At 37.5% G+C, this 27,837-nt stretch overlaps 1 protein-coding gene across 3 annotated transcripts; it reads right to left on the reverse strand.

Annotated features, from left to right (window-relative positions):
• On the reverse strand, positions 1-27,837 carry LOC139735553 (uncharacterized). 3 transcript variants are annotated; one of them, XM_071646308.1, is made up of 10 exons: positions 27,640-27,837; positions 23,858-23,947; positions 22,321-22,386; positions 18,276-18,440; positions 15,737-15,850; positions 14,959-15,089; positions 13,852-13,924; positions 4,821-4,930; positions 4,393-4,450; positions 1-2,985 (listed from the first exon to the last, which is right to left on the reverse strand). In XM_071646308.1, the coding sequence occupies exons 6-10, from the start codon at positions 15,051-15,053 to the stop codon at positions 2,851-2,853; spliced, it is 471 nt and encodes a 156-aa protein (XP_071502409.1). In that variant the 5' UTR covers positions 15,054-15,089; positions 15,737-15,850; positions 18,276-18,440; positions 22,321-22,386; positions 23,858-23,947; positions 27,640-27,837; the 3' UTR covers positions 1-2,850. The 3 variants fall into 3 exon arrangements, 2 of the variants coding, with proteins under 2 accessions (XP_071502409.1, XP_071502410.1); XM_071646309.1 differs by lacking the exons at positions 14,959-15,089; positions 15,737-15,850; positions 18,276-18,440; ... (1 more) ...; positions 23,858-23,947; positions 27,640-27,837 and having other exon boundaries at positions 13,860-14,273; XR_011711217.1 differs by lacking the exons at positions 1-2,985; positions 4,393-4,450; positions 4,821-4,930; ... (2 more) ...; positions 23,858-23,947; positions 27,640-27,837 and having other exon boundaries at positions 5,727-13,924; positions 15,743-18,114.

Genomic DNA, 27,837 nt, shown 5'->3' on the forward strand with positions numbered 1-27,837 from the left:
TGTAAGGCTTACTTCACTGTTCTTGTGTGTTATTCAGCTTACACAATTACAAACTCAAATAGTTTTGAGTTGCTTTCTTGAAACATCACCTGGCATACTACACTTGTAATGACTGATTTTGAGCCTTTAAATCAGAATTAGTTAAAACTCTGGCATCAATCACCCACTTTTAGAACAATACATGTACATGAAAAATTTAACAAGCCCCCTACAAAACATGTAAATACAATAATTATGCAATGTCAACAGTAATCCACATGTGAAATTATTTTCAACGGGTGCACATACAGGTGCACATAATCCGGAAAGATTACAATAGATGTACTCAATCATTTCTTCAGTAGTATCAATATTTTGACTGAGACTGTGCTTTCTGGTAGTCTTGGCTGTAAATATATCCTCACATGCTGGACCAATAAACTTACATAACTTCAGGCATGTATAGTATAGTGTATAATATATGTATTTTTTTCTTTTTCTTTAACACATACACTTCATCTTTAAATGTGGAAACCAAACATACACTTTCATCATGAAATTGTGCTGACCGTTGCAAAGATATGTCTCTTTCTTGAGTACGAACTATCACTGGAGTTTGACTTAATGAGGTAACAGCATGCATCCCTTGATTATAACAAAATTGTATTTAAACACTATGACACATGTGTACATCTGCTCAATGTACTTACTAATAAAGATCTTTTACTTACGTCAACTTTGCTTCGTAAGTTGGCCAAAACAACAACAACAAGAGACCCGCGGGTCACGCGCTCACCCGAGTATCGCAATTTCACCTTCCATGCATTCTTGCACACTCTTACCTGAGAACATTGGAAACTTAGGTCTGCATATGGATCCCCCCCCCCCCTCAACTCCAGGGTGGGGGGGGGGGGGGGGGCAAGCAGCCCTGGATCTGCAATGAACAAACTTGGAACTACACGTAAAGTCATCAATGTACAAACTCATGGTATGTATTAACTATGCTTTATCATTTCTGGTTCTAGAGTAGAAGATTTTAAATATTCCTTAATGTGGGAGGGGGGAGGGGTGGGAGGTGGGCCCCATAGGGGCCCCCCAAGAGGGACATGGTGCCCATTTGAAGGAATTGAGATTCTATCCCCCGAGGGATGCTACCTGCTAAGTTTGGTCAAAATTAATCATGAGGTTTTTAAGAAGAAGATGAACGTGTACAATTCAGGCCCCATTACAACTGTAGTGTAGGACTTCTCTCCATCCCTTCTCCTGGGTCCCAAGGGAGGGGGGGGGGGGGTACCCCTGATTCCGCCAATCCCATGAACAAACTTGAAACTACAGTCATCAATGTACTAACTCATAGTGTTATCTAAGCCCTATCACTTCTGGTTCTAGAAGATTTTTAAAGATTCCTTAATGTTAGGGGGTTTGGGTCCCCCTGGGGGCCCTCCAGGTGGGCCATGGTGCCCATTTGAACAAATTGAGATCCTATCCCCCTAGGGATGCTACCTATCAAGTTTGGTGGAAATCAGACATGGGGATATCAAAGTGAATATGAAAATGTACGATTTAGGCCCCATTAGGACCCCTCCCCATCCCCCTCCCCTGGGTCCCAAGGGGGGCACCCCTGATTCCCCCATGAACAAACTTGAAACTACAGTCATCAATGTACTAACTCATAGTATTAACTAAGCTCTATCACTTCTGGTTCTAGAGAAGAAGATTTTTAAAGATTCCTTAATTTTAGGGTGTTTGGGCCCCCCTGGGGCCCCCCAGGTGGGCCATGGTGCCCATTTGAACAAATTGAGATCCTACCCCCCTAGGGATGCTACCTGCCAAGTTTGGTGAAAACCGGTCATGGGGTTCTCAAGAAGATGAAAATGTAAAAAGTTTACGCATGACGGACGACGCACGACGCACGACGGACGACGCACGACGGACGACGCACGACGGACGCCGGACGAAGAGCGATCGCAATAGCTCACTTGAGCCTTCGGCTCAGGTGAGCTAAAAATTTAACCATAGGGACATTTCTTTAATTGTCCCTTCACACATATGTATTGTCACCCGTTATAGGATGTTATGATACATGTGCAAATTACTCTGGAAAATATCAATATCATACTCGACACGCAAATGTGACTCCGTCACTCTGTAACTAAATACATATACAGGTTATCAATTGACAAAAAGGACATTATATTTTGGCTTCTTTAGGCCTCACTGTCACTCAACATTTTTTCATGAATACAACAGAACACAAATTCCGTTGTTTTAACACAAATCAGTTGACATAAACCGAATATTTGATCAACAGTTTTCCTGCGACTGGCCGGTTGAGTTTTGATATACTGTCTTTGCATCTGCTAACATAACTCTGTAACACATCAGTATACATAAAAATCTGAATCATTTGACTCTTCGAGATACATTGAATGAAATCAAAATAGAAGTGTGCAGCTGAAGCACAGCTTTCACTGTAATCTTACACACCACAAATGTTATATCACGGTGTTTCCTGTAATATTGGGTTTTCAAAATACCATATTATGCTTGGTGTGTGACACATCATGAAATTTTTCAAGTGATGTCTCCTTATGGAGACAGAATATTGTGTACTTTCTCCTAATTCCTAGCATCACACACATATACTGCTTGTCTTAAACAAACATGATTAACATAAATACAATTTCTTCCTTCACAGATGCACTGACAAACAATGTGGAATCATCACTGAAACTTGAACCTTCTGGGAGCCACAATGACCACAACTGTCCACTCCATTTTTGCAACCAACCCTCTCTAGTGTCCAGGATGGACACTTTTTATTCCCCTCCCTGGGTTCTCATTGCTGTTCTCCATCTCAAGGGTTGACAGTCATCCACACAGTTGAGATAGACATGATCCACAGATGGTCTGATTCATTTGGGCCTTTAACCAGTAGACTCTTAGTCCCTGTATCACATCAAGAGAACAATGCAAAGCTAGCATGCTCTCTCCATTGAGCGTGACCTGGCCAAAAAGACATGGGAGACATACTGTTACTAATGCTGGAAATTCCTCTTTCAACATCACTGAAATATTAGCATAAAAATGATATTTGTTGTCCACTGGGAAAAAAGTAAACATATATCATGTGATACCTGTTATTGATATGGACTTTAACATCAAAATGCTTTCTTGTATGTAATTCAGACACATTGGCCCGAATTCACAAAGGTGGTACAATTGAAACCATGCTTTAAGCCATGGACAATTGGCTTATTCCTCTGTACATACATACATATTTGTGCATATTGCATTTCACAAAACTCTGGAACACACATTCTATTTTACTCAGTATCTAGTCTAAACATTGAGTAAAACTGAACCTGCTTTTCTCAAAAATTATAGCACCTATTTAAAGAAGGTATAGAAACAAGAAATGCAGGATCTTGTGCTCACCCAAGTATCGCATGTTCACCTTCCAAGTAATCTTGCAGACTCTAACCTCAAACATAGCAAAGTCACAAAGGTAGAGGGGGTAGGGTAGCATTGAGAGCTGGGGATATGGTGTCCATTTGCATATTCTGTCACACTAGTGAAAATACCTGTCAAATACACTGTATGTACAAAGTTTGACTATGCAGTTGGAAGAAAAAAATACTGACAAATCTATCATTTCTAATCCTATTTGTGTATGTGGAAAATTCCTTAATTCCATGTTACTGTACCTACCAGGGAGTTTTCCAAAAAGAAAATGAACACGTAAAATTTACGTCCCCATTTAACCCCCTCAATTCCCCCCCCCCCCCCCCCCATTCTGCCATGAACAACTTACATGTAACTTACAATAACAACCATCAATGTACGAACTCAAAGTACAGTATTAAGTTCGCTCTATCACTTCTGGTTCTAGAGAAGATTTTTAAAGAGTCCTTAATTTTGGGGCCTTTGAGCCCACCAAATTTGGTGAAGCTCAATCATATGGTTTTCAAAAAGATCAACGTGTAGAATTTAGGCTCCTATTTGGACCCCTCCCACCCTTCCCTTGGATGCCAATGGGGTCACCCCTTATTTTGATATGAACGAACATGAAACTACAACCATCAGTGTACTACCAGTAATAACTTGGCTGTGTAACTTTTGGCTGTAAAGAAAAGAAATTTTAAAGATTTTTTCAACTTGGGGGGCCAACCAGATGTGAAATGGTGCCCATCTGAATTGACATCCTATCCCCGAATGCACGTTGCCAGGGAAGTTCAGTGAAACGTGGTCATGGAGTTTTAATGAAGAAAGATGGCAATGTAAAAAGTTTAAGCATGATGCACGGTAGACAACGCACGGCGGATGTCAGATGACGAGTGATCGCAATAGCTCACTTAAGCCTTTGGCTTGAGTGTGCTGAAAAGGAGAGGTTTCAAGAACAGAAAGACTCACCTCTGAAACACTTGGATGAAAAGACGACATGTCAGGCACAAACACAGGCCAGTTCAACCTTCAACAGGCAAAAGAAAAGCCACTGGATGTTGATCACATAGATATAATCCAAAACTTATGTTATTTTGCCAGCTCTTTGTTCGCACAATGGCTGGCAAAGACTAATAAATGATAGCAATCAATCAATACAAACTTTTGAGGAAACAGGGGTCTGAGCACTTAAACTGGTTAAAATGATTTATGTGAAGGGTTTCAAAACTTGTGATATATACCACATACATTATTGATTCGAATCCTGTGCTAAAAACATGATCAGTCATAGGTGTCACTCTGTGTTTTATTATGAAGTATTCGTTGATATAAATTACAACACATCAATGTAAATTAGAATTTTGCATACACCCACATCTCTTACTTTGTTTCATTACCTCCTTTCTCTTGATTTAAACTTCTTCTCATCAGAGGCAGATCCATGAATCCCATAAAGGGGGTGTGAGCCCAGTGCCTCCCTGCTTGGATCCGCCACTGCTCTTGACACCTATGACACAATCAAGAAAGCTTATCCTTAGCATTTAACTTTTTGCATTAGAACACAGTACATTTTCTCAGATGATCAGTTTGCAAAATCTAGTTCCTACAGCAGACACAATAATCTTTTAGGCTATATTATATTGCTGTTCTGTGTCTGTCTCATGTCTGTTCTTTGTCTTACTTCAGTTGTATATCAGTTCTCATTCATTTTATTTCTGTTCTACGTTGTATTACTTGTACGCTGCAATGAACATATTTTAGAGCTTTGATTTCCTGACAAAAGTAACTGTCATTAGCAACTACTTTGAAACAAAATTGGTAACTGTCATCTAGAATCTACATCATCTGTCACCTAATATCCTATTAATACCACTATAACCAAAACTCATTTACGGCCAGGATTAGTCTCTAAGTAATTTCTGCTATGATACAATTCTCATCTTTTCGTTTCTCATTGTCATGGATCACAATATTTCTTTCAATAAACGATCAAACTAATATCATTATATCTGTCATATGTTCTTGTCTATTCTCATGTCTTAATATTACAGTCGTCTTGTCACTTTTTGTCTTATAATGTCAGTGTTTTCTGAAATAGTCTTACTTTTGTTGAAGACTTGCTTCATATTCACAAGCATGTTTCAGTGGATCCTTCCATGCTTTACATGTTTTGCTCATTGCATATATTCATATATATATATATTTTTTTTTTTTTTTTTTTTTTTTACTTCATTCACTTCAGTATTGATTATAATGTATCACTACTACTAAGGTTTTTTTTTTTATTGTTGTATACTCTCTCCCATTGACACTCACTTCTGTTTACCACATCCTCTGGATTACAAAAGAAAATATGATAACAAATGAAAATAAATGTTAGTTGATTTGAGTACATACACCACATTACTTTGCATAAACTCACAATAGCACTCATCAAAATTGTATTCTAATAGCCTCATGGTAACTGTAGTAAAGGGGAATAACTTCAGCATGAAGTGTATCTATACCTGTGCTATATACATGATCAATCAATGTATCACCTTCTGTCGTTGCATCACGTACATGTTGTTGATATCCATAAGAACACATCAATTTATGCACACATGAATCACTTGAACCTTGTCTCAGATTTTCATTGAAGTCACCAATAACTATGCATTTTGTACTTCTTTGCTGCAATTCTATGAGTAATCTCTTCAGTTTCTCACAAAATTGTTTCTTGTCATATCTAGGAGGTCTATATATCACTGAAATGAGACATGAAGGACAAGCTACTGCAAATGTAATATATTCCAGATTATTGACATGTAAACCCAGCCTACTAATAGATTTAATTTTACTATATACTGCAACTCCACCATGTGATTGATTTTTCAGTGCAGAAAATAAGGGACTTTCATCCGAGTAAGATTTTGACCGAGGCTGATTGTACATTTTAAACTGATCTAAATTCACATCAAAAATGTCATCATTAAGCCAAGTTTCAGTTAAACAAATAATATCAACAATTTTAAGTAGGAAATTTGATTGGATATCTTTGAAATGTGCTTTAAGACCTTGAATGTTATGTAACATTATACTCATAGTTGCAATGGAGATATCATTGTCAATGTTCTTTTCATCAACAAATGTTGGCATGTTCTCTAAACTTTCTTTAACAGCTGGATTGCAATACATAACTTTTGGATCAAAATCTTCTATTGTTAGTCCACATAATGATGTAACACGACTCAGAGCTACATATGCTTGTCCGGGCAAAAATATATTTTTCAGAGAAACAACAGCTTTTTCCATTGTCATGCCTTGTACTTTATGTATTGTGCATGCGTATGCTAATTTCAAGGGAAATTGTTTCCTAGTATATTTTTTTCCAATTGATTCCTGTTGCATTTGTATTGCCTGAGTTCCTACTTTTTCATTGTCAAATTTTACCAGCACAGTTGTGGGTCTTGCATTTTCATTTACTCTTATTATGTCAGTTACAGTGCCAATGCAGCCATTTGATAAGCCTTTGGTCACATTCACATTTTTGATGAGCATTACTCTACAATTTTCAGCAATCCAAAGATACGGTAGCAAAGAAGCTTTAGTCCATCTCCGTGGTTTGTCACATGTTTTGCATTTACCCTCATGACCAAGTTCAGAATCTTCTGCATCAATACATATGATATTTGTGCATTTCTTGTGAAGCATTATTTTATTCCAGTCATTTACTTGTTTGTTTGAAGAATATATATGCAATGCATCCTCACACTGTTCTCCAGTTTGGCATGATTGAAGAACTGCTATATCATCACTAGATAATTCATCTTTCTTTCCTTTAATCCTTAATTTGTTCAAAAGAACAGCAAACTCTGCATCACCCTTTTGTCTCATTATTTCATCCAAGTTAATCATAGAGAAGTTGTCCGTCCATAAAGAACTTTGGAATGTATCTTTATACAAAGGAGTACCTTTTACTGGAGGTAACTGATAGAAATCTCCAACTGCAATAACTGAAACCTTTCCAAATGGAGCATCATCACGTGTCTGCTTTATTTGCCTTAAACGTCCATGTATATACCACAATAGCTTCTGATCAACCATTGATATTTCATCAATTATAAGTATCTGTAGTTGACCCAGCTGACTACGTAGATGACTTATCTTTTCTTCTCCAAGGGGTTGGTATGGTAGTGTAGCAGAAATGGGTATGGACAGAGCATTATGAATAGTACTACCATTAATGTTGTAAGCTGCAATTCCAGTTGGAGCTACTTTCATAATTGAAATATCATCTGGATTATGCATCATTCTACTAAGAATTCTTGTCCCTTCATTACATATGCATTTCACTAGATGACTTTTTCCTGTTCCAGCACCACCTGTCACAAATATCTGAAATGTTGTATGTTCTTTTCCATTAACTCTGTCAAGACACCATTGTCGTATTTTGTAGAACACCTTTTGCTGCTTGCTATTTAAAGTTCTTAATAAGACATTACTGTCTTCTTTTGAAATGCTACATGATCGAAATTCTATGCCATATGACTCTTTCTCCTGAGATTTAGACTCAAGATCTGGGATTCTAAGTTCATTGTCAGCATCTTCAACTTCTACATGGATTTTAGCTGTTTCATGTCTTTCAACTTCTGTTTCTGGACAGAGTAATCCCCATGCATCTTCTTGTGGACCAAATTTCTCAAGATATTCTTGTGCTTGATCAATTGTATCAGCATTTTTTTCATACTGCCTGAGATTTTCATTGACAATACTTTTGACACTTTCCAGACTCTTATTAAACATTTGTACAGATCCAGTTTGATAAAATTCCTGGTATGTCAAAAATTGATCAGGTTTTAACTGTTTATCAGTACGGAATGGCAAATATAGTTGCAGTATACTCTGATAATATTTTTCTGGGGTTACAGTCGGTGAAAAGCGAGGATATCTCACTACGGCATCATTGGTTCTTGATCGCTTTTGTACATAGCCCAGCTGATCTCTCAATTTGAATACATTCTGTTTCTGTTTCTTACCCTTCATATCAGATTCACTGAGTAGTCTATACTTAGAACAAAATGTGGCTAAACACATATTTTCAAATTCAAAACCATCAGGTCGGGCTTTATATTTATCAATTCTGTTCGGCATCCATGGACTCCTATCATCATCGTCTCGTCTGCTCTGAATAACACTCAATGGTAAACTCATTCTCACCGGGTTTGGTCCAACAGGTATAAACTCAACTTTTCTTGAACACTCTTTCAATCTCAGGCTACAAACACGATACACACTTTCTTGCGCTGAAACTTCACGGTTTTGCATATACACATGTCCTATTTCTCTCATACTTTTTCGAGCATCTTCATTGCCTTCTTTCATTTCACTTTCTGCATTTTTCAAGAGCAAGCCCATCTCCCTTTCTGCTTTTGACATGTATGACACAACATAAACAACACAGGCATATTCATTTGTTATATACTGCAAATCCATATTGGCATTCCATGCTCTGAGTAAGAATGGATTGTATTGATTCACCCATATATCTTTTGGATCTCTTCTCATGACTATATCTTCTTTTGTAGCTACAGAATTATAGGCATCTTCAAATTCCTTTTGAGACATCCCAAGAGCTTCAAAGAGCTGTCTAGCATTATCATATTTCCCTTCCATACATGAAGAATTCTTTACTGTAGACAGAATATCTTGAGCTTCATCAGTAACTTCTGGATTAACTTTAGGATTCACAACAAATGTTTTCACAGAAGCTGGTCTTGGAAAATTAAATCTACAGGCAGTTCCCTTTTTCTTGCATGATTTTGAATGTTTCTTTGAATGAAGCTGAACATTCTTCACTATTTCATATAGTTCCTCATCTTCATCCTCACATGGAATGTTGCATGAAATGTATTTATCAACAAAATCTATGACAGTTTCATCTTTGTCGATACCCAAGTAAGGTGCAGTTTCAACCCAGAATAAGCAGTGTGTGTGGGGAGATCCTCTCTGTTGAAATTCAATTCTGTAAAAGTAGTCAATTATCTTGCCAATAGGTTCTGCCTCGGAAAGAATCACTTTGTTCAAAAATGCATGAAATCGTTTATCAAACATACGAGCTACTGTTACTGGATTTGACTTTAACAAATTACACTTATCTGTCCAATCCAAATCATTTGCTTTTCTTCTATCACCTTGTTGATTTAGCAATGTATTAATAACTTCAGGCCATCTCATCTCAGCTGATGAAAATGATGCAAACCATGTAGGCTTTCCAAGTTGTCTAACCATTGCTAATACATCTTTCTGTGTAGATTGCCAGTATGGAGGTGTTCCCCGTATTTGCTTCAGAAATTTATACCCTTTATTCGAATCCAATATCTCACGAACCTTTCTTGCATCTTTTAGATCTGAGCATTGCAGCGATGTAGGATTATCTATTTCCTCTGAGCTTTTTCTGAGAGCTATAGAAACATTTGAGAGTATTTGTTGCAGTTCATAAATACACTGAGCATAGAAGATATATTCTGTATTTTTTGCAAATCTGTTGTCTACATGCATCAGACGATTATGTAAATAACGACCAAGTGTTACGTTAATGAATCTAGTATCATGAAATGTTGGCTGGCCTGTTGGAAACAGAGCAGGAAAACATTTTGCCTCATTACTCTTATCCATCAACAGTGAAACTGGACTATTCTTTTCACAAGGTGCACAGCATATAATATCATCAAAAAACTGATCAAGCACTTCTTGCCTCATATCAACCTTCTGCAAACATGTATCCAATTGAATGCCTTGTAATTGTCCATCTTGATCATCTTCTACATCGTCATCGTCATCATTAGTTTCACTTGAATCCAATGGTTTAACACAAGTTGCTTGAATATTTTTCTCTGATAAATCAGAGCTCCATTCATTATCTATAGCAATATCAGAATACCACTTATTATTTTGCTTCAAATATTCCAATGCAGCAAGCACATTCTTTTTCTTGACAAACTGATATTCATAATATCCTTTATAAGACAGTTTCCTCTTCAGTTTTACACGAATAAATTGATCATCAGTCTCTGCTCGAGGTAAGATCTTTACAGTTTCATCTGTGCGTGATGGTACACAAACTGCTGGGCCATGTACTCCATATTGTCCTCCTTTAGGCAGGTTCAAAATTTTCATAAATGGAATGTTTAGTGCAATCAAATGCGTTTCCAACTGATTCAGAATTTGAAGTTCCACTGGAATAGCATGTAATTCTAAGTTATTTCTGCTAGCTTCAGCAGGCATATTACCGGCTAATAATTTCCTGTGGCAAGTGTAACAAATCCATAAAGAATTTCTTGGTGACTTTACTATTTGACAGTCAATATCACAGTCATCACTGCATGTATGCAAATACTCCTCTTTTACACATTTCGGATCGTTATATTTTGCTTTTGTGCACCTCAATACTTGATTTTTGAATAATAATTTCAAACATACACAACATACATACTCAGGGCCATGTGAAACAATTTCTCTAAATTTTTTCAAAACATGATCACAATTTGTCATATTCATTTTTTCTTGCTTTTTTCGTTTCACATTTCTCATTGCAACCTGCTGTCTGTACACAGAATTTTTCTTGTACTTAATGTTCGAAATTTTTCTCATTAATTTCTTATATCTTTCCCTGAACATAACATTGTTTTGATAAATAGCTTTCTTCATTTTTTTAAGTTTCTCTCTGAATGAAGCATCATTCTGATATCTGGTTTTCCTCAGTTTCTTAACCCTCTCTCTGAATAAAGCATTACTTTGATATCTACCTTTCCTCAGTTTCTTAACCCTCTCTCTGAATGAAGCATCATTTTGATATCTAGCTTTTCTCAGTTTCTTAAGCCTCTCTCTGAATGAAGCATCATTTTGATATCTAGCTTTTCTCAGTTTTTTAAGCCTCTCTCTGAATGAAGCATCATTTTGATATCTAGCTTTTCTCAGTTTTTTAAGCCTGTCTCTAAATAAAGCATTGTTCTGATATCTAGCTTTTCTCAGTTTTTTAAGCCTGTCTCTAAATAAAGCATTGTTCTGATATCTAGCTTTCCTCAGTTTCTTAAGCCTCTCTCTATATAGAACATTGGTTCCATAGCAAACTCTCCTCATTTTCTTCAGCCTTTCTCTAAATAAAGCATTGTTTTGATATCTCCCTTTCATCCTTGTGCTCATTGCTTTCTTGACAATTTCTCTGTAAGTGGGATCCAAGGAGTACTTGTCTTTTTGTCTCTTCTTCATTTCCTTTATCTTTTCTAACCTGTAATTTACATCTGTTTGATATTTTACTTTCTTTGCAACTGCATCTTTTAGTTTGCGGAATAGTAAAGGCTGATCATCTGATGAAAATTCTATTTCTAACTGCCTTTGCTCACTTTTTTTCTTTTCTCGCCGTGCTCTCATTTGATCTCTATTTTTTTGTCTAGTAACATTAGAATAACTTTTTCTTCTTCGTTTTCTCCTTTTCGTAGTTTGCTTAGTAGTTTTAACTTCTTCAGATTCTTCAGTATGCCTACTCATTTTAACTGCACGTTCAATGTCATCCTCTAATACTTCATCGTTCAATACATTGATTTCACAATCATTTACTTGTTTTGTAAGTTTCCTCTTTGTTGTGAGTTTTCTCTTTCTTGTCACAGGTGTTTCCATATCAGTAATGTTTTGTGGTCTTGACAAGTTTTGGGATGAACTTGGTGTTTGGATCCTTGGACACACAGATTCTACAACATCGTAATGATTGCCATTTGTGTGTTGCAAGTAAATACCTCTTTGTGATGTAACAATTCCAAACTGAAGTTTGCTTGCACCAAATAAATTCCATTTTGAACAGTTTTCTTCATATATAAGAACATCAGTATCTAGTAGATTTGATAAGGCCATTATTTCCAATTCTGTAGCCCATGTGCCATTGTTGAATACTCTTTCCTTTGCAATGTATTTTACAATATCTGTGTATCCCGATCTTAAAAGGCTTACATAATCTTGCTTGTTTTGTAAAATATGCTTAACTACTGCTTTTCGAACATCACGGTGTGAATCTTCCTTGCCACATGTGACATATGATATAGCTCTGTAAAAGCAATTTCCGTCACCAGTAATTCTATAGATAGTCAATGGTTGTGACAGAATAGTAATATCATCGTTTTCTACCATATCTTTTTGCATATCAGTACTGCTACATTTGTCATTAACCTTTATACCTAATTTGCAACAAAACTTCTCTCTATCAAATTTATTCACAGGATTGTACTTGAGATTAATACTTTTTATTTCTCCCACTTGTTTCACCTCAGATGCATCAATATCGACATTTACTGTCTGTTCACATGTGTTTTGTAATGGAATTTGTGCCTCATGCAGGTTTGCTGCCATTATTTGTTTTGATGTCATTTTCCTCATTCTAACACTGCATTTCTTTAATGTCAGGGTTTTAGTAATCTTAGATGATAAATCATGACTTTCCTTCTTGTTTTCTACACTTGTATTTGAAGTCACATGAAATACAGGTAATTTCTCATCCAAAGTACTAGACAGAACAGTAGTTACACTTTCCACTGCGTCAAAATGATTGCCTCCAGTGAACAGAATATATATGCCTCTCTCAGTTGTTACTTTGTTGTAGTATCCAGGTTTTCTTGCAGACAATATTTGCCAATTTTCTGTTCGATCATCATACACATATATATCACGATCTAGCATATGTGCCATTGAACTAATATCTGTGTGACCAGCCCATGTTCCTAAATCCATCAATTTCTCTTGAAGTACAAAATCCCTGACACTCTGATATTTCATTGTGTCTATTATATTCTTAAATAAATCACCCTTTTCCAGCAAATGTGCCGCATTGGATTTCCTGAGCATGAAATGGTTTCTTTCGCTGCCAGTAACTACATGAGCAATACTTCTGTAAAAGCAGTTGCCATCACCCATAACTCTCTTGATATTTACAGGTTTCCCAATATACAAACTTTCATTTCTATCCTCCATTGATTCATTGGCAGTACCACTGTAACTGAAATTCAATTTATTGCACAAAGACTGTTTGTCTACGTATGTAATCGGCACAAATTTGAAATTTCGATCTCTTCTTTCTGTTGTCTTTTCAACTGAAACAAATTCAACTTCATTCTCATTCCCATAGCCATCACTGTTTACATTTACTCTGTTTTTCTTTGTTTCATTTTGAGTCTTACAGCTATCACTGTTAGTTCCTTTAACATGATCACAATGTTTTGAAATGTTGCTATTGTGATCATTTGTATTCCTACATGCAGTATTTACTGAGTTTGATCTCTTGGAGCCACTAGTTGTCAATGCATTTTTCTTAGAATTGGATTCTAATGCCAGACCGGTTAGTTCAAACTGAGTAGTACGTAAATCACATGCCATTGATTTTGCCAAATTCAAACAGTGTACCTGTATACCTTGCCATGATGAAATGCTAAGCAAGACACTGCATCCATCTTGTACCAAGTACCCATCATGACTTCTGGAATGAGAATCAAATACATAATAACCATTGTCATGTGTAATGATTGCAAATGTACTCTCAGCAAAATTCATAAGACATGCATCATATCTGCATAGTTCTTGTTCTAAGGCTTGGCTCAATGACAAAGCACCAAAATTTGACAAATTGTTTTGATTTCCATCCAACACTCCATATTTTGATTCAGCATAGGTTATTTGAAATTTTTCATCCAGAATATGAAGTTCCTTGGGTAATTCATCTATCATTACAAGCTCTTCATTCAGTGGTGAATCCTTCTTTATGTAATAATACAACTCATTCCCAAGTGTCAGAATCTGATCAAGATCACGAGATCTCATTTCAATTCCATTCTTTGTTTGGGTGTATAGAACTGCCACAAGGGAATTACATGCACATTGTTTGCCAGCAGTGTAACCAAATCGTTGATCACCTTGATTAAAATTTCCTTGTGCGATTGTTTTGGTCATAGGATATGATTGCCTTCTACCACATTCAGAACTTGAGAGTGAAACATGCTTACAGACACGTTCTTCAGTCTCTAAATCACTTGCAGCTGGTTCATCATCTAATACATGTACTATTGATTCCTGTACATCATATGAATTGTGGTGGTCAGCACTTTTCGCAGAATCATCATTCATTACTATGCAGTCAGATGGATTAGTAGTTTTTTCACTTTCAGGCAAGAATATTGATTCATTACAAACTTCAGCACACTGTGTAGCTGAAACAGGTCTCTGACATGGAGAGTGAACACTTACATCTGTACAACAATTCACAGGGAACAATTCCTTCACTGATATTTGTCTGTCACTTTCAACATCTTTTCTTCCACTGTAACATGGGTTTAGTTCATGCACATTGTGCATTCTGTCACATTTCACTTTGGAGATATCATTCGAGCTTGTGTTGTCTCTACTTGTGGAATTACTGTCCTCATGGTCAGATGTTTCATTCTTACACAACTTTTCATTCTTTGCTACATGTTCTCCTTCAGGAATGTCAGGTTTGACCTTTCCATTATTACGCACCTGTGAGTCAGCATTTGTTTCCGGTAGCACACTTTGTCTGTTGATCTTCGTGAAACAACCTTTCTTTCTTGGTTGCCGTGCATTTCCACCTCCATAGAGCCTGTTCACATTCCAAACTTCTTTTTCAATGTCTGTGGAAGGGACAGAGGCACATGTAGTCTGATCACCATTCGGTACACAACATTCATCACTCATATTCGGAGTGCTTTTAGCCACATCAGCCCAACTTCTCTGTGTTTTTGCATAGATCTGCTCAGTGTATTTTGCCATCACATGAGGTGACTGAACACACTTTGAATATACATTCAATACAGATTCAGTATATACCTGCAGACTATCATTTCGTTCTGTGTCCAAGTTTGCATTCACATTTTGCTTCACGAGTTTACCAGGTTCTTTTTGCTTTGTTTCTGCTTTTGATTTCTTGCCCTTGCTGGTCTTGGCTCTTTTCTGTTTTTCAAGATAGTAGGCTTTCATTGCTTTGCCAATGTAGGTCACACCAGGTTGGAGAGGCACACCATTTACTGATCTCACTGAGCTCTTGTTAAAGGTCTTGGTCTTGGGATTGTCAGTCATTGTTTGGGATGTAGTCACTTTTGTCTTCCTTGATTTCACAGTTATCCAACCATCATCCACTGCAGTTTCTAATGGCTGAAATTGGCTCTTGGTCAGATTTGTCATGAAAGTCGAATCTGATTCATCTCTCTCACAATCTGCTCTTTTCTGCACACACACATTTGTCATTTCTAGAATTCCATTGTCCTTTCTTTTCACATACCGGTACCTCTTTTTCAGTCTCTTGCTTGGTTTCCTTCTCTGGTTGCTCTTGCATGATGAATGTGAAACATCAGCACCAGAATCTTCATCACCAATGTCTTTGAGAACCTCATATCTGTTGAAATGACAGGGAATGCCAATTTTGTCAAAGATGCGGTGGGCAATATTATTGCTTCCACATGCTGAACATATCCAAATCAACCTTGCATCACACAGTCTAGCCTCAGAAATAGTTCCTGTACACATCACATGAAACTGCTTGCCACAATCCTCACATGGTACTCTGCTTTCATTTTCATTGATCACATTACAACATGCATCACATTCACTGACCTCTACATTTCTCAAGTCGCAACTATGGAGGATATCTAGGATATCACCAATAACATTCTTGAATTCACTTGCTTCCATTGTCAAACTACAGGGCTTTGAAAGTAGGTACCTATTACCAAATAAATGTACTGTTCAATCAATATATTCCTTGAATCACTATACTTATATGAATCAGGTCTACCCCTGGTACTCTGTATTGCAATTGACAACAAAATTGTAGAATTGTATTGCCTTGAAAGCTAATATATACGTGAACTGTATTACACTGTACAATGTACTTGCAATGAGGCTGTGACACCAGTCCTTATAATGTTTCTACCAACAGGTGGCGCTTCTTATCTACCGAGAAAAATTATTTGTACAAGGTGTGTTGTTTAATTAGTTACTACCAATAGGTGTCGCTTTTTGTCTGCCAAGAAAAATTATTTTGTGCAATGTGTGTATTCTTAATTGTTTCTACCAACAGGTGACGCTCTTTGTCTATTACCTGCTAGTAATGGCTACTGCGGCAATTTCAGGAATGCGATTATAGCACTCGCACCTTTGCTTATCTTTGTGTACACCTATCTTGCCACCAGAAGAAGACTTATAAATTGTCTACCGCAATAACGTTTACCACATATAATGCTTTTGTCTTAAGATGGCGCTCTTCAATTCTCTTTTACCGTAAATTCCCCACTCAAGACACCGTTTCTCAAGTGATGCAAGACTATATTTCTATTTTTAAATTTTCAGCAAACTTCTCGCCTCCTGTAAGAGAATTCTCTTTCAATTATGATTCTCTTCAATTCTGATTGCTTTATAGTTTTCACCTCCTTTACAGAATGCACTCTTTATTCAACACTCCTTAAAACTCTTTTGTTAGATTTCGACTCTTTTTCTCCTCAATTCTGACTCTTCCTCTCTTATTACTCTTTCTCTCTTTGATTCTAACTCTTTCTGTCTTTGATTCCGACTCTTTCTGCCTCTGATTCTGAGACTCTCTCTCTCTCTCTGATTCTCTTTGAAATTATTTCAAGTTCTTTCAAGATAGAGTAGGATCAAAGATTCAGGTTTGCTGAAGATTCAAATTCAGTTAGAGCAGATAGAGTTTTATCTTTGTAATCACAGTCTTCTATTTGTGCAACTTTAAATATCCCAGGTTGGTTCCCTTTTTTTTTACAAATTTGCCTATTTCTAAAGTATGTAATAGCAATTTTATAAGATTGTATTTACTCTAATCAAGCCCGTTTTTTCTCTATCACAATTTATATCCCAAGACAAATTCACAAATGACAATGTTTTTTAGTACTCGTACTTTCAGATCTCTGTTTATCCCTAATATCACTCTTTCCTCTTTTTAGTGTAATATCACTCTTTGTATTTAATCTCCAATATTACTCTTAACACTTATTCTGCAATTCCACCCCTTCTACTTATTCAGTTAAATCACTGGTTGCACTTTTTGTGTACTATCACTCTTTGCATTTATTATCATTATGACTCTCTGCACTTCTGTTCCAGTTTATATACAGGGGTTTCACTCGTTTCTTGTTTTCTTGATTGTATGTATACTTTCCAATTTTCTTGTTATATACAGGGGTTTCACCTGTTCTCCGGTTTTCTTGTTATACACAGCGGTTTCACCTGTTCTCTGGTTTTCTTGTTTTTACAGGGGTTTCACCTGTTCTCCTGTTTTCTCGTTTATATGTATACTTTCCAATTTTCTTGTTATATACAGGGGTTTCACCTGTTCTCCGGTTTTCTTGTTATATATACTTTCCAATTTTCTTGTTATATACTTTCCAATTTTCTTGTTATATACAGGGGTCTCACCTGTTCTCCGGTTTTCTTGTTAGGGGATACAGGGGTCTCACCTGTTCTCCGGTTTTCTTGTTATATACAGGGGTCTCACCTGTTCTCCTGTTTTCTTGTTATATACAGGGGTCTCACCTGTTCTCCGGTTTTCTTGTTATATACAGGGGTCTCACCTGTTCTCCGGTTTTCTTGTTATATACAGGGGTCTCACCTGTTCTCCGGTTTTCTTGTTATATACAGGGGTCTCACCTGTTCTCCGGTTTTCTTGTTATATACACAGGGGTCTCACCTGTTCTCCGGTTTTCTTGTTATATACAGGGGTCTCACCTGTTCTCCGGTTTTCTCGTTATATACAGGGGTCTCACCTGTTCACCTGTTTTCTCGTTATATCAGGGGTTTCACCTGTTCACCTGTTTTCTCGTTTGTCAGGGGTTTCACCTGTTCACCTGTTTTCTCGTTTGTCAGGGGTTTCACCTGTTCACCGGTTTTGTTTTACAGGGGTTTCACCTGTATCCTGTTTTGTTTTACAGGGGTTTCACCTGTATCCTGTTTTCTTATCCAGGGGTTTCACAGACCTGTAAAGAAAGAAAACAAAAAGAACATTAGCTTTGTTGAAATTATATTGTGGTTTCTGATCCTGCCTCCCAAAGTCAGGGGAAAATTATGCTGCCCTACGATCTAAAACTCTGAAATTTTCAAGTTTGACTGCACTATTACTAAGAGGTCACTATGGGTAACGAAATTATGGTGGCAAAATCAAACTGATGATATCTGCTCTTCATTTTTTTTTTTTTTATAATATAACCGGGAGGGGTAGCCATTATATTAGAGCGGAAAAACTAATATCATTTTCTTCATTCACTCAAAGTTAGCTTTCGAAGTTACTTCCTTTTGTGACCTGAGGGAAGCATAATTTTCCGAGACTTTCTTACGCAATAACACTTGCTGTCTTCCAATATAATGTTTTGTCTTCTAGATCTCCTTTGACAATATATTCCTCATCAATATACATGTAGTATTACCAAAAGATGCATAAAGTTTTGACATATATCTGATGCAAAAATAAAAAATTAGATAAATTTGACTTCTGACTGGCAGGACACTAGATGTGGACTTCATCACTCTCATCAATTGTGAACAAAATTGACATAGCAATAAACAAATAATTGGGAACACATGACCTCAACATGACTTTTTTTCCTCATCCTCATCAGCACACTTGATATAATGACCATGATCATGTATACCAATGTACCAAGGGTGACACGACATTTGCTCCAGTCTACATATCTCGAAACATTAAAGGGTAAGGTCAAGGACATGATTTCATTTTTTGTTCAGAACAATGCAAAGTTTAGGATTAGGGTTAGCATTACAGTTAGCGTTAGGTTTAGGGTTATCATGGCAAAAGTAGACCGGAGCTATTGTTGCGAGAGCAAATGTCATGGAACCGTACCACATTAGAACATGATTCATGCAGAAATAAATAATTGAGAGGTACTGAAACAGTTTGTCTTCCAGACCCTAGCGCCCTCTCTCAACGGTATTTTAAAAATATTTTAAAGACATCAATGCACTTATTTACAAATTTACCAACTGAATATCATAAGTTACATGAAGACTATATTCTGTAATTTTCAACGCATTCCATGCAAGCGAACTGACTTTATGGCAAAGAGAAGCTTTCATTATTTTTGTTGGAAATGCCAGCAAAAATTATTTGTTATATAAAATTGCAAAATCTAACCCCGTAAACACATTTTTGTTTTTCATCCCCCTCACAGTTGTTTAAGATATAAACATTCAAATAATATATGAATAGACTGGAATGGTGACATGCTACCTTGATGGAATTTATGAATACTAAGGACAGGCCTTAAACAAAGTGCCAATTTCATGACAAATTCAAAGTACTTTTTTATGCAAAATGATAAAGTAAAAATAAGGTCCTTTTGTCACAATCTTAACAATTCAATCAAAATTTTTGGTACCAATGGCAAAGGTATTGGTATCAACGACAAAGGTAATTGGTATCAATTTAATGGCAGAGGTTACTGGTATCAATTCAATGGCAAAGGTAATTCGTATCAATGGCAAAGGTAATTGGTCTCAATGGAAAAGGTATTGGTATAATGGCAAAGGCAAGTATATTCCATCTTACAATGCATCTATTGTGAGTGCTACAGTAGTCTTCACGGATCTGAACAATCCAAAGTGACACACAGCAAACTAGGAAGCAGTGTGCTGATACATTTGGATTGTACTACTCATATCAGCAGGAATGTGAACAAACTCTTGGCATATTTCTGAATTGTGCTTACACACACCTTTTTACTAATTAATATGACATAATTTTTAATTAGCCAAATGGTTTTAGAGCTACACAAGTCTCCCACTTCACCCTTTGTCCCACTTGACCCCAGTCTTCCCTATTCCTTTACAGCAATACTAACCCTATAAACAAGGGATTTTGTAATCTCAAGTCAGTACACATTGCCAGTAATTTGAATCAACCATACAACAGTAGTGTAGTTTGGCAGTAGGCTATAAAAAATTGATGAAAACAAGCACAACTGGTGTAGGGCCTACACACAACACAGTGTACATCACTTAAGTGATGTCAATGTGTGCTATATTCCATTTGTCATCACCCCACTGCAAAACTTGCACTTGTGTCCTTAGAGTACATTAAAACCCTCGTAAACAACTTGAAGAAGGAAACATTTCCTTTATAAACAAGACAATTGCCAAAATGTCTCTTGTCCGTTTGCACAGAATAGAAAAAATTCTAACTCTCAAAGTTTGGTAACCCATGTCTGTGACCTTTAACCTTGTAATGACCTTCAACTCTCCAAGAGATATCTACCAAATAAGATTCGTTCCAAACAGACATGTCCGTCAAGAGCTGTGAGAAATTACCAAAATGCACCCTAAAAAACATGACTTTGGCCCCTAAAAGATCATTGACCCCTGCCTGTGACCTTCGACATTGTGGTGACCTTCATCTCCCAAGGAAACATTTACCACCTAAGTTTGGTTGCAAACAGACATGTCCATCAAAAGTCATGAGCCATTATCGAAACACGCCATCAAACACTTGACTTCAGCCCTTAAAGTTCATTGACCCCTGCCTGTGACCTTTGACCTTAAGGTGACCTTGCTGTTTAGTAAAATGTGTAACTTTCCATAACCACTCTACCCTCCAAATTTCATTAAAATTGAACCCCTCAGTACAGATACAATTGTATTCCAGTTTTTGTAGCGTTACAGACAGACGACAGACAAGCCGACAATGGACGGTCGGACGCTGCACACAATCCCTTAGTCCCGCCCCTCACCTCCAATGGGCTCAACAAAAACCTACAATAGGCAATCACGTACAACTCAAATGAAGTCGTTCAGTGCCCTGTTCCATCTCTCATGAACCCAAGGTAAAACTGCACGATTAGTCTATTGAAGATACTGGTATCCTCACAATAGACTACACAAGCCTGATTCGTGTCCAAAAAAAAAACTGCAATAACTTATTCTCCTAAAGTGAATAATTGTACATCCTGCAAAACCTTTAGTCACTACCAACAATACGCAAGTATTTACTTTAGTGGGATATACTATAGTGCAATGCCAGTTATCATAAACACCAATGGCAGACATATTCCTTCACAGGAATACTACATATTGCGCAGTGTTACGTCACATATTGCCTGTATTTTAAAGCTACCATGTAGACCTTACTGCAGTTTGGCACTAGGATGATGACTGATGAAATAACATCCAACTGCTGCACACAGATCACAATCTGAACCCCTGTGTGGTTTATTCAGTCTTTTAACACCCCAGTGCAAAACTGCACATGTGTCCTTGGTACATTAGCCTGCTAAAGATGAGTCCCAAGTATACTCAGTCTGGCGTCTAAGGAAAAAGCATTTTATATCAATATCAGTTCATTTTCTTAAAGGGGAAGGCTAGTAACTGATCAGTGGGAATCAGTGGAAATGCTGGGAGATGATTGTTCCAATCCTTGTGGGATTCATTCAAGAGTTCATTGTATATCTATTGTTGTGTGAAAATGATTTGCTTCAGAAAGGTCTCATATTCAAGTAATGTGCAGATTAATGCTCCGTCACGGACCAGGGACGCTAACCTGGAAGCATTAAACTGCACATTACTTGAATATGAGACCATTCTGAAGCAAATCATTTTCACACAACAATAGATATACAATGAACTCTTGAATGAATCCCATAAGGATTGAAACAATCATCTCCCAGCATTTCCACTGATTCCCACTGATCAGTTACTAGCCTTCCCCTTTAAAAGAAATACTGCTATCTCCACAGTAGACTGCTCAATTCCAACTCCTGCCAAAAAATAACATTTGTACCTAAAGTGTTAAGGGTAATCGGCAATGCACAATAATTTAGCCCGCTAAAGTGAATTACCCAAACACTATACCACTTTGCTCTGTCCACAAAAAAAAAAACCCGAATCCTCCACAGATCCAAATGATGATGAGGAATTCTGAAACAAAAAACAAAAATGCTATTATTCAATAAAATATATATGTTTTCTAATATAACATGCAAACATAAGTAACGTTTGAATATCATAACAATCATGAATAATTAACATTCCAGTATTCTTGGTTTTGACATAGACTGTCTCTAATGTATCGCATGTTGAATGGCCCAAACTTCTACACTGTTTGTTACTGAAACACATGAAGTAATAGTATTGCAACTCATGCCTTTCTGACTTGACAATATACCACCTAAATTTGGATCCAAACAGACATGCCCGTCAGAAGTTATGAGAAATTATCAAAATGCACCCTAAACAACTTTTTGGCTCCTAAGAGTTCATTGACCCCTGCCTGTGACTTCCGACCTTGTGGTTACCTTCATCTCCCAAGGAAACATTTACCACCTAAGATTGGTTGCAAACAGACATATCCATCAAAAGTTATGAGCCATCATCGAAACACGCCATAAAAAAAAACTTGACTTCCGCCCTTAAAGTTCACTGACCCCTGCCTGTGACCTTTGATCTTAAGGTGACCATGCTGTTTGGTAAAATGTGTAACTTTGCATAACCACAGTACCCTCCAAATTTGATTAAAATTGAAGCCCTCAGTACAGATATTCCAGTTTTTGAAGCGTTACAGACAGACGACAGACGAGCGGATAAAGGAGGGACAGACACTGCACACAATCCCTTAGTCCCGCCCCTCACCTCCAATGGGCTCGACAAAAACCTACAATAGGCAATCACGTACAACTCAAATGAAATCATTCAGTGCTCTGTTCCATCTCTCATGAACCCAAGGTAAAACTGCACTATTAGTCTATTGAAGATACTGGTATCCTCACAATAGACCACACAAGCCCGATTCGTGTCCAAAAAAAAAAAAAACTGCAATAACTTACCCTCCTAAAGTGAATAATTGTATAACCTTTAGTCACTACCAACAATACGCAGGTATGGTGGGATATACTAAGTACTATAGTGCAATGCCAGTTATCATAAACACCAATGGCAGACATATCCCCTCACAGGAATACTACATATTGTACAGTGTTACATCACATTATATTGCCTGTATTTTAAAGCTACCATGTAGACCTTACTGCAGTTTGGCACTAGGATGATGACTGATGAAATAACATCCAACTGCTGCACACAGATCGAAATCTGTACCCCTAATATGATGTCACTGTGTGCTTTATTCAGTCTTTTAACACGTGTACCCCAGTCCAAAACTGCACTTGTGTCCTTCATACATTAGCCTCTTGAAGATGAGTCCCAAGTATACACAATCTGGGGTCTAAGGAAAAAGCATTTCACATCAAAATCAGATCATCATCTAAAAAAAAAAATACTGCTATCTCCACAGTAGACTACCAAATCCCAACTCTTTCCAAAAAACATTTGTACCTGAAGTGTTAAAGATAATTGGCATTGCACAGTAATTTAGCCCGCTAAAGTGAATTACCCAAGCACTATACCAGGAAAATGACCACTTTGCTCCGTCCACAAAAAGAAAAACCAAATCCTCCACAGATCCAAATGATGATTAGGAATTCTGAAACAAAAAACAAAAATGTTATTATGCAATAAAATATATATCTTTTCTAATATAACATGCAAACATAAGTAATCTTTGAATATCATAACAATCCTAAATAATTAACATTCCAGCATATTTGGTTTTGACAGACTGTCTCTAATGTATCGCATGATGAATGGCCCAAACTTCTACAATGTTTGCTACTGAAACACATGAAGTAACAGTATTGCAACTCATGCCTTTCTGACTTGACAATATTCGCATGAAACAATGAAAAATTACCTGAAAATTTGTGCAGTTTTGATAGGATACCTAACAAAAATACTAGTCCAAAACTCATTGAATAATGTCAAACATTTTGAAGGATATTAGGACAGAAACAGAAAAGAATAAAACCTTGTTTCATGATTATTAATAATATTTAAATACTGTACAACATGATATATTCGCGGCACGAATTTTTCGCGAATTGGAACCGACAGCCTTTTTCGTGGCATGAAATTTTCGCGAAGTGCCACTGGCGTTCAATGCATGTAGTGTAAACAAGGACTTTCGCGTGCATTTTAATTTCGCGATTCTTGGCGCTCCCGAAATTAAAGTGCACGCAAAAATTTGTTTTACAGTAAGAAAATTCGGGCAAATGATATCTATTTTCGGGCAAGTGTTTTGCAAGTATCAAAATTACCTAGCCTAATCAGGCAATTGCCCCCCCCCCCAAAAAAAAAAAAAAAAACAAAACAAGAAATTGTGTACCACCCTGAAACTACCCTAATTATCCATTATCATTAAAGGGGAAGTTCAAGACTGGAACGGAGTTTGCAAATTTCCTAAAGAATCTTAGGTACGGTAATTATCCCAATTCCAATAAAGATACATTTCTGACAATTAAGAACTCGTACCTAAGTACAATGTAGTCTCTTCCCCTGTATGCCCCCTAAAAAAAAGGAAAAATGAAAGGGAGAAATGTTGTTTTTCGTATTTTATTACCACTTTTCAATCATTCTGATTATCTGCGCCACGTCATCCTCTAACCCTAAGGAGTCCATGAAAGAGTCTATGACTGAGCTCATCATATTAGGTTGATCACGTCACGCTCACTCTGTTCTAGGTTTCTGCTTACGTGCCTACCTCTGTCAAGCAGAGCTACCAAGTCTCACGCATGCTGCGCGAGACTCTAGAATTTAGGGGCCATCTCACAATCTCATGCATGACACCCATTTTTCTCACGCATAGGGCGAAGTCTGTAACTTGGACCTATAATAATGAGCATAGCTCAAAAGATTTAAGTGATAGTTGCAATTGAGGGTATATTTCCTTTTTGTCTGTCAAAATAAGAAAAAAAATAATCACTGAAGTGTGCACCTGACCGCACCATGGGTATCAAGAGCAAAAAATTGAAAAAGCTCCCTACCGTGGGAGGCCACAGGAAGGAAAAACCCTCCCACACCCTCACTCGCTCGCACATTCGCACGCCGAGATACCAAGTCATGAAAATCTCACTCATAAAAATTGTTTGAACTTGGCATCCCTTGTCAAGTGGCAGTGTACAAGATAAATTTTCCTCCACCATAATGGTGTGTGCAGTGCATCTATGTACAGAGCATCTATTCACAGGGATGCCAAGTTCATTTTTTATAGTCTTAATGGCACGATCAGGTGCATAATAAAGTGACTATCTTTTCTTTTACTTATTTTGAAAGACAAAAGGAAAATATAGGCCTAGACCTTATGTCTACCTTCAATTGTAACTATCACTTTAATCCTTTGAACCATGCTCCTTATTATGGGCCCTAATTCCAGACTTTGCCCCATACGTGAGAAAAATGGGTGCCATGCGTGAGATCGTGAGACGACCCCTAAAATAAATGCTCGAGTCTCGCTCACAATGCGTGCGTAAGACTTGGTAGCTCTGTATTCATATCATGCACAGAAATCACTGCTATTACACCACATAAATACGCCCTCTATCGATCTGTTAGCTAAGAAATGGCGTCCGTATTTTGCCCATGAACCTACTGACGTTCTAGCTTCTACTACTACCCCTGGCTAAATCACTATCTCTTTGGAATTGAATGGAACTTAGGCTTCCTACAAATCTCACCTTGCCCATAGATTCAGGTAACATGATCTAACATTAAATTCTACGTAACTACGTTAGAAACCTTGCTTGCGACCAGGGAGGTGGTCACCTCCCTGTTGCACCTCCCTGTTGCGACCAACAGCCTCATACGCACTACCGTAATGAGCAGATACATGGTCATGAATAAATCCGTGTAGAACGAGTATTTCTCGTCAGTTTTCGACACTTTTAGTATCGACTGAAAGAGAAAACATAAGCAAATATGCTCATGATTAAAATAAACAGAAAAGAGGAATATAGAATATCAAAATCCCTCTCGACGTTCGGTATTGTATTCAAAAATATTCCTTCACGTTTGACGCCAAAAAAATAACCTGAAATCTTTCATGCCCCTCTAAAATATGGTGAAGAATATGTCCGCTAAAGTATATAGTATCACAATAAGGGCACGTTTTCCCATCTTCATTTCAATACGGGTCAGGAACTAGCAACATTCAGAGACATGTCTAGCGTCGAGTTTAAAAAGATTATCCTCGCATTCGCACCGGAATTCCGGGTCTGTGACTGGTCGAAATCTGTCGCAAGACGCGTCGTGTCGCATTGCGTAGTATCCATTGGCTGCTGACTCAATGCTGTGAGTTTTAAATGTTAGGTTCCAGATTGTGATCGAATTTTCACGCTCTATACAAAACTTGAACTTTACACAGGAACCAATGATGTGTATGTGAGTGTGCACTTAAAATGACCCTGAACAATGGACCTGGCTGCCACCTGTCCCGAGCTCTGCTGCAAGGCACATGAATGCTTAATCAATTATTCATGTGGATTGCCCCAAGCACTGCTAGTCTGAATTCTTGACACAGGGTGAAATGCATGCACATGAAAGAAGTAAGCACATGTTTCCATGTGCTTGCACACACCACATTTCAGAATGAACAGAGACTAGCTGCGATAGTGGAATTCCTCATGAAACATTCCAATCCTGGCCATTGTCCACGACCATTGTCTGGGTATCAACAACACATTCCACGCGTGTTCATTCACTACCCCACTTCCAGTAAGAAAACGTAATTTGCCTTGTTTTCAACAGGAAAATTCACAACCTTAAAAATGGTGCCCCTCTTCGTTTTTTAATTGATCATACTCGCTCAAGTTTCAGGAACTAGCAAAACATCAAACTATGATCTAAAGGCTTCTTGAACATTGGCAAAATAATCGTTTACTTTGATGCTAAAATGGACTACTATATTGACATCAAAAATAGGGAAATAAGGTATCAAATTAATGTGCATAATCAGCTCTATAACGTACCTAACCATCCTGGATCAAACAATGCACTGCGAAAGCTATGAAAGCTGTTGTTGCGACCTCTGCAAAAACTCTCGCAAAGTATCGCGAAATCTCGTCAGGCTCAAGGGCACAAACTGCGTAAACGTGATTCTGAATAAAATTGTCGTTCGTGCCTCATTATCGCACACGCTGCGGACTGACTGAACGTACATTCAGGGAGGTATCTCCCTTGATTTAACTTAGCTGCGGGGGCCTGCATGTGGTGCATACGGTGGGGCCAGATACCAAGAATCGAGTAAGGGGGACAGTCTGTGTTTAGACATGCCTGTGCACCTACCTGATATGGTACTCGAGCTGAAAACTCAGTGTCAAACAAAGGTCGTGTCTTAGGCTAGGAAGAAATTAGACGTAGAGTAGTCGTAGAAAGTTTACAGTGATCATCACACCATAGCTTTACGTACGTAACACGTCGTGATTGCATACAAAGTACTCGGCACATCGTACCACTGTAAACACGCGTACTGTACACGTACAC

Source organism: Diadema antillarum, unplaced genomic scaffold, assembly GCF_040938485.1.
Source record: "Diadema antillarum isolate AM-2024a unplaced genomic scaffold, OU_Dant_1.0 seq00000585_RagTag, whole genome shotgun sequence".
NCBI classification, from domain to species: domain Eukaryota; kingdom Metazoa; phylum Echinodermata; class Echinoidea; order Diadematoida; family Diadematidae; genus Diadema; species Diadema antillarum.

What these genes read in the sequence shown, in the direction of transcription:
- LOC139735553 (XM_071646308.1), bottom strand. Translation starts at nt 15,053, where the DNA reads ATGGAGGTGGAAATGCACGGCAACCAAGAAAGAAAGGTTGTTTCACGA. An exon ending in AAACAAATGCTGACTCACAG is followed by an intron (nt 13,925 to 14,958) that starts GTGCGTAATAAT and finishes TTCTCATTCCAG; the next exon opens with AAGTCATGATGGGTACTTGG. An exon ending in TTTAAATCAAGAGAAAGGAG is followed by an intron (nt 4,451 to 4,820) that starts GTAATGAAACAA and finishes TGCCTGTTGAAG; the next exon opens with GTTGAACTGGCCTGTGTTTG.